This window comes from Nanorana parkeri, unplaced genomic scaffold, assembly GCF_000935625.1.
Source record: "Nanorana parkeri isolate BGI_ZX_2015 unplaced genomic scaffold, ASM93562v1 scaffold56, whole genome shotgun sequence".
In the NCBI taxonomy this organism is placed as follows: Eukaryota; Metazoa; Chordata; class Amphibia; order Anura; family Dicroglossidae; genus Nanorana; species Nanorana parkeri.
This window is the reverse complement of record NW_017306324.1, coordinates 540040-547934: the sequence shown is the minus strand read 5'-3', so window position 1 is coordinate 547934 and position 7895 is coordinate 540040. Positions and strand designations below refer to the sequence as shown.

At 48.9% G+C, this 7895-nt stretch overlaps 1 protein-coding gene across 1 annotated transcript in view; it reads right to left on the bottom strand.

The window, feature by feature from the left end:
• P4HTM (prolyl 4-hydroxylase, transmembrane) overlaps nucleotides 1–6593 on the bottom strand; it is a 36323-nt gene extending 29730 nt beyond the window's left edge. Inside the window, exons 1-2 of the mRNA XM_018576138.1 lie at nucleotides 6196–6593; nucleotides 1014–1095 (exon numbers count right to left, since the gene is read on the bottom strand). Coding sequence (XP_018431640.1) covers nucleotides 1014–1095; nucleotides 6196–6510 — 397 coding nt within the window. The 5' untranslated portion in view covers nucleotides 6511–6593. The remainder of the gene's footprint in view (nucleotides 1–1013; nucleotides 1096–6195) is intronic.
• Between the last annotated feature and the right edge of the window lie 1302 nt (nucleotides 6594–7895).

Genomic DNA, 7895 nt, shown 5'->3' with positions numbered 1-7895 from the left:
GGGGGGGTTGTTAATCCAAACTGGCCCCTAGACCAAATCGAGCAGTTAACCCTTGCAGTGGTGGAGTTAGCCCCACTGCAAGTGTTAATTTTTGCACATCCTGGAGTTCGGCTTTCATGTTGGGGGTGGCGCTGTGCTTCTTATTGCAGCACTGAGACTGAACAGGGGTAAAGCTGACACGTTCACTTAGCACTCACTTGCAGCATAAGTAAAAGCCTCTTTCAATGGGAAATCACAATCTGCAACATTTGATAAAACCTTCGGCTCACCATACACGGTACAATCAGCTTTTTATTTACCAAATCGGTGTAATATAGGCACCTACCAATCTATCCAATCAACCTGTATCCAATCAGAGATGACCTTCTACTACATGGTTGTTGGTAGATCTAAGGAGATTGTACTGTCTGACTGTAACATGTGTGCTGAGCTTTATATAGCTGATCGTTCTGTCCATGGTAAGCTATACCTATGTTGTAGCCACGGAATCACGTCTGGTAAATCCAATCAGATCTGTGACCCCTCCTGAATATTGCCTGTGTATGGTATGGGACATGCCGCCCTATTAATCATCACCTGTCCCGTCGGGGTCACGTCTGTTATATCCAATCAGATCTGTGACCCCCCCTGAATATTGCCTGTGTATGGTATGGGACATACCGCCCTATTAATCACCACCTGTCCCGTCAGGGTCACGTCTGTTATATCCAATCAGATCTGTGACACCCTCCTGAATATTGCCTGTGTATGGTATGGGCATGGAGCCCTATTAACCATCACCTCTCCTGTCGGCGTCACGTCTGTTATATCCAATCAGATCTGTGACCCCTCCTGAATATTGCCTGTGTATGGTATGGGCATGGAGCCCTATTAACCATCTCCTCTCCCGTCCTGATACAAGCCACAGGCTTAGCCAGGATTTAAGACGATTAAATTCCCTGCCGACAGCTTGAGGCACAACGTAACCCAAATCACGCGAGAGCGGAGCCCGGCGCAGGCGGCAAATCTCTTACCGAACAGAAGAGGCTTCAGACTTAACGTTTCCATGTGCTGGATTTTGTTGGGAACCAATTCGATCTTCTGCTTCTGACCAACCTAAAAAAAAAAAGACGGGTTACAGAGGTCACATATAATACCGCACTGGTCACATGACTCTGGGGGGGGCGGACACGGGAGCCTATCACTGGACAACAACAATAGAATGGATTGGATTATGGAGAGCTGATGTAGCCATACATGAGACAATGAAGGATGACTATAATGTGGTGAATGTGGATGACAATGGAGGAAAGATGAATTTGCTTATATTAGACGCGTGCCATTCGTTTCGTTCAGAATCTAAATTTGGACATTCCGACACATCCGAATTTCCGAGCCCCAATGATTCCGAATGTGTCTGAATCCGAATTTCCGTTTCCGAATTTCAGATCCCGTCCGAATTTTGTTCAAAAACTAAACTGAATCGGACATGTGACTTTTCTGGCCAATCAGATGTGTTTTTCAGTTTAACGCATCCGAATGGGTCTGAGCACGACTGTCCGTTACGGCAACATGGGAGCCATATACAGTATATACATATCATACTAAAGCCGAGGCTCCCAGACCCAAATGGCATTCGGCATCCGAATTTCCAAATGGCATTGGGGAGATCCCTAATGTCATTTGGGTCTGGGAGCCTCAGCTTTAATAATATTTGTATATGGCTCCCAGACCCGAATGACATTAGGGATCTCCCCAATGCCATTTGGAAATTCGGATCCCGAATGCCATTCGGGTCTGGGAGATTCAGCTTTAATATTAATATCTGTATATGGTTTTCTGTGGTATTCGCAAACGATTATTCCTAAACTCACCCGAAACTAACGAAAATTCGGATTTCGTCCAAATCCAAAGTGAATTGAATTTCGGATCCGAATCCCAAAATATCGGAACCGAATTTTTCCGCAGCTTACATGTCCAGCTTATATGTTGCCTTCCTAGGCATGTTGATTTTTGCATAACTCCTCCCAAGAGCCAGCCCACTGCTTGCATCAGGGATGAGGGCCCTTTGGAAAAGTACTGAGGCAGGGTGCTGTGATGTGTTCAAGAAGCTAGCTACAGGCCCCTCCCACCAACCATGATTTACCTGTAGAAGCACAGGGGGCCCAGTAATGGCATCACTAGGTCTAATATAAGGTGCGTGATGAAAACAGAAAGGGTTTCCTATAACATTTCTGCGCCATGTTGATGGAGAAGAGAGGAAAATATAAGCAGCTTAAACTTCGGCTCTCTTGTATTGCTCACTGGAAGGGATTAGCAGCTCACTGATTGGTTGCACTTATTTCCTGGAATTGTTCTTTAGTCTCTTTCTGCTGAGTCGTCCAATACCACAGATTTCTATCATTGTCAGAATTCCATATATGACCACAATAGGTCCATTAGGATAAGTGCTGATTGGATGGAAGGAGCGGAAACAGGCCACAGCGCTGTGCAATGCAAGGCGCAGAGGTCATTGAAGGTTATGCCGCATTTTCTAAGTGACTCCGAAATTGTGCAGACACATAAGATAAGGAACGAGGTCAGACCCCCCATGGGTGTGAAAACCTGGAAAAAGGCTAAAAGGTTCTGTCCACCCGAACCCGATATCCGAGTGCTTGGTGGCTGATGGGGAGTTAAATCACCTAATGGTTTCCTTATACCTCTCGGTGATTAGTGAAATCTGCTGGAATTTTAATGTACTTTACATTACAGAGGATCCAGCGAGGGGAGTGGGAACAGAGCCAGCAATGTTGGAAAAATTTAAACAAGAAGCCAGGTGGTAACTCCACCTACAGCTTATAGATGGAGTAGCCTGTCTATCCCAATCCATAGTAAAGATTTAGGGGGGTGACTTATATACCGTTCACAGAGCGAACAGCTATGTGAAAGAGATTTGCAGTGCATTATATGGCCACTAGATGGAGTTGAGGAGCATAGGCTCCACCTCCTTGGCTCCACCTAGTGGCCTTAAAGAGCTATTGGCCATGCAAATGGTTTATAACTCACCCCCTAGATCAGGGGTAGCCAAACATTGGCCCTCCAGCTGTGGTGAAGCTGCAAATCTCATCATGCCTCTGTGAGTCATACCTGTGACTGTCGGAGTCTTGTAATGCCTTATGGGACTTGTAGTTCCACAACGGATGGAGGGACGAAGTTTGGCTATCCTTGATATAGGGGGTGATTTATAAACCATTTGCATAGCGAGCAGCTCATTGTGGCCTCTAGGTGGAGCCGAGGAGCACTGGAATTTCCTATGTTCCTCAGCTCCCTCTAGTGGCCATATAATGTGCTGCAAATTTCTTTTGCATCGCATACCATATGCGAATGGTTTATAACCCCCCCTCCCCTCCCCTCCCACTATTCCCATTTAAAGAGTCACTTAAGTCATGCAACAAAAAAAGTCATATTTGCAGCAGCATGGCATTGCATCATCTCTCACCCTGTATCTTTAATCTTCTAACTCCATTTAGCCCCCTTGGAAATATTTGAATAGATCCTGATAACCCCATTCTCATATATTCCCTGTATGTTGGTGTCCACACTTCTTAAAACCTCTCATTGTAGTCACACATGCAAAAAGCATGTTGCTCAAAAACCAGTACACTGTTTTCTTCACTACTCCCTCAGAGCTCCACCTCTTCTCAATGCCCCACCCACATCTACTTTACCAGTCTCTCATGCAGCCTGGAGCCCAGTTGCATGCGACATGTGGTGTAAGGCACAGTGGTGTATTTTGGTTTTTTGCTGCCCTAGGCAAGACTTGACTCAGGCACCCCCTCATTCCAAATTTGCCCCGCCCCTTCCTGTTTAGAACATTTTGCACAACCTGTCAGCCACTGGATACAGCATACATGGGATCATACGGGGGAGGAGAGCTGTTCATGGTTTCCGGTGGGCTTTACAGGGTCTCAGGAGAGCTGTGCAGGCTTTATGATGGGCTGTGCAAGTTCCCTTTCCCTGTGCTGTTCCTCTTACCTGCAGCTCGAAATGCCATCAGTACCAACAGGATACATTGCAGTCCCCAGCCTGCTTCTGGGAGGCCTACCATCAGATCACATGCTATGGCCAGCCCCAAGCCACCCGCTGCCTGATTCTGTGCCCCACCGGGCAAGTAGCCAGTATGCCCAAAGGTAAGTCTGGCTCTTTGCAGAAAATGCTGCCCCCCTGGAAAGTGCCGCCCTAGGCAAATGCCTAGTTTGCCTTGCGGTAAATACACCCCTGGTAAGGCATTGTGGGAGATGACCCAGAAGCACAAAAAGCTGCCACTCAGAAGCAGCAGGTGGTATGAAATATTTTGGAGCTTATTAATTAAGCCTCTTTATTTATTTTAGAACGTTTGTTGAATATCTAGTGTGATTCCGGAGCCTTTAGATCGTATTTTATGCTGCGTGCGTCACTTACGTCGCAGTTTATGGCGCACCGCTGCGGTTTATCTTATTTGTCTGCTAATTATTGCCGGGCAATCCGTAATGAGTTTATGGCCGTGCCAGGATGAGTGAGGTACCTGCTGTTGTTTTCCCAGCATGCACTGCGCTTGAGCCGGAATCTCCGGGAGAGGATTGTGCTTTGGACTGACCCAGTTCTTGAAATGAACTGTACAAGATGATAAGAGGTGCGTGCAGGGTATACATGGATGCCCACCAACTGGGGTACATAGGATTACCCTGGAGGGGGGGCACCCACCTTGGTACCCACTGACTAAGACAAGTAGGTGTACTATATACCCCTGGGCGGTGTCACTCACATTGATGTCCTCTGATAAGAATACAAAGTGTTCTATATACCCCCAGGAGGGTGTCACTCACCTTGCTACCCTTTGATCATCAGGACAGGAAGTGTTCTATATACCCCTATTGCCCTGTTGGGGGTGTCACTCACCTCGATACCCTATAATAACTACAGGAAGTGTTATATATACCCCTGGGGGTGTCACTCACCTAGATACCCCTCTGATCAGGACAGGAAGTGTTCTATATACCCCTATTGTCCTGTTGGGGGTGTCACTCACCTAGATACCCCCTGACCAGGTAAGGAAGTGTTCTATATACCCCTGGGGGTGTCACTAACCTATATACCCTCTGATAAGGACAGGAAGTGTTCTATATACCCCTGGGGGTGTCACTCACCTAGATACCCTCTGACCATGACAGGAAGTGCTCTATATACCCCTGGGGGTGTCACTCACCTAGATACCCTCTGACCATGACAGGAAGTGCTCTATATACCCCTGGGGGTGTCACTCACCTAGATACCCTCTGACTAGGACAGGAAGTGTTCTACATACCCCTGAGGGTGTCACTCACCTAGATACCCTCTGGTCAGGACAAGAAATGTTCTATATTCCCCTGGGGGTGTCACTCACCTTGATGCCCTCTGATCAGGGCAGGATGTGCTCTATATACCCCTGGGGGTGTCACTCACCTTGATGCCCTCTGATCAGGGCATGATGTGCTCTACATACCCCTGAGGGTGTCACTCACCTAGATACCCTCTGGTCAGGACAAGAAATGTTCTATATTCCCCTGGGGGTGTCACTCACCTTGATGCCCTCTGATCAGGGCAGGAAGTGCTCTATATATACCCCTGGGGGTGTCACTCACCTTGATGCGCTCTGATCAGGGCAGGACGTGCTCTATATACCCCTGGGGGTGTCACTCACCTTGAAGCGCTCTGATCAGGGCAGTAAGTGCTCTATATACTGTTTTTAACGCATACTGTTGACAGGGCTACTTGTTTGGTTGCAGGCTGGCTGGCAGGTTGAGGCTGGGGAATTTTTGTGTTTTGTATAAGTGCTCTATATACCCCTGAGGGTGTCACTCACCTAGATACACTCTGATAAGGACAGGAAGTGTTCTATATACCCCTGGGGGTGTCACTCACCTTGATGTGCTCTGATCAGGGCAGGACGTGCTCTATATACCCCTGGGGGTGTCACTCACCTAGATACCCTCTGACTAGGACAGGAAGTGTTCTACATACCCCTGAGGGTGTCACTCACCTAGATACCCTCTGGTCAGGACAAGAAATGTTCTATATTCCCCTGGGGGTGTCACTCACCTTGATGCCCTCTGATCAGGGCAGGAAGTGCTCTATATATACCCCTGGGGGTGTCACTCACCTTGAAGCGCTCTGATCAGGGCAGTAAGTGCTCTATATACCCCTGGGGGTGTCACTCACCTTGATGCCCTCCAGCCGGGACAGGTGGTTGTAGATGATGTCCGCAGTGTCCTGGCCTCCGGTTGTAGCCGGTGTATCGGTGGCCGGCCCCCCGGTGTCGCTGTCGCTCCCCAGCTGCCCGTTGCTGTAGTAGACGTAGAACAGCAGAGCGATGACATTCAGGATGTAGACGTGAACGAACACCATCACCACCACGAAGTAGGAGCGGGAGCACACGCTGTTCCCCTTCTGCAGCCCGGCCAGCCGGTCCCGTGGCAGCGGGGGTTCATCATGAGGAGAAGGCGGCGAGGGCCCCCCGATCAGCGGGCTCTCCATCCCGCCCGGGGCCCTGACAGCTGCCGGGCACGCGCCGGTCACCCTGGCGACGGCGAGCGCGCCTACCTGCTAGCGACACCTGGGGGCGGGGCCGGATGACGTAACGGGAGGACCAAAGGAGGAGGGAGCGTGTAACTAAGCGACGGGGGCTCAGGCATCTCTGCGAGTCACGTGACCCGGCTGTCAGCGCATGAGGGATGGAGAGCGTCAAGGCACAGCTCTGCGACCGGACCGGCTCTGGGCTCCATCATCGGACACTTGGGGGGGTCATGGGACAGCGCTTGCCAGGATGGTGGCAGATCCTTAAGTCATAGAGTGTTTTTTTTTTTGTGCCTCTATAGACACCTTGTATAGGGCTTGTGTGGTGACAACGCTGAGCATTCCCATTAGTTACCAACATTCCTGGGATATCATGCAATGAAGAAACACAGCTTAGTGGGACAATACACAAAATATATATCATAGAAAGTTTATTTTATACATTAGAATATAACAGAATGTGTTAATGTAGATCTGAAGCCAAAACTATTTTTTAAAATTATAAATAGAGTAGATGAGGGTTGAAACTATCAGTGTGTCTCATAAGGGAGATTTTCCTTCACTTCCTGTCCTGTAGAGTCATCAGAAACTGAGCGGACTCAGATGGCTGCTCAGAGATGACACAATTATGTAAATCCTGTTGTCTGTGCAATGTTGGCAAATGTCTGACACAGCTCAGCTCATGCAGCAACCTATCTCCTTGTGACTTGCTACAAAGTTACAATGTACAGACTGATCTGTAGCAGGGTCTCAGCAGGGAGCAGAGGCAGAGGGTCTCAGCAGGGGCAGATGGGAAGGGTCTCAACAGTGAGCAGAGGCGGAGGGTCTCAGCAGAGGCGGAGGGTCTCAGCAGAGGCGGAGGGTCTCAGCAGAGGGCCTCTGCAGGGAGCAGAGGCGGAGGGTCTCAGCAGGGAGCAGAGGCGGAGGGTCTCAGCAGGGAGCAGAGGGTCTCAGCAGGGAGCAGAGAGTCTCAGCAGGGAGCAGAGGGTCTCAGCAGGGTACATTAAGTACAGCGGGGGAAATCTCTGGAATTAAGGTGACTATCTTTTAATGGGCTATTCCTTTTTATTTTTTTGCCTGCTTTACTTGCCATCTGACTAAATTAGCCTGAGCAGACATTAAATTGTAAGCTCCATCAGAGGAAGGACTGATATGAATGATGTCATGTAGTCTACATTCTGTGTATTATGTTACCGCTACATAAATACGAGAAGAAATAAGGTTTTAGCTGAAAGAGTCAAAAAACGAAACCTGATGTCTACATTCTCCAGCCTACTCTCCAACACTAATAGATATTGAAGCACCCCCCCCCCCCCCCCCCCCCAGCGTGCACCCGCGGAGGACGC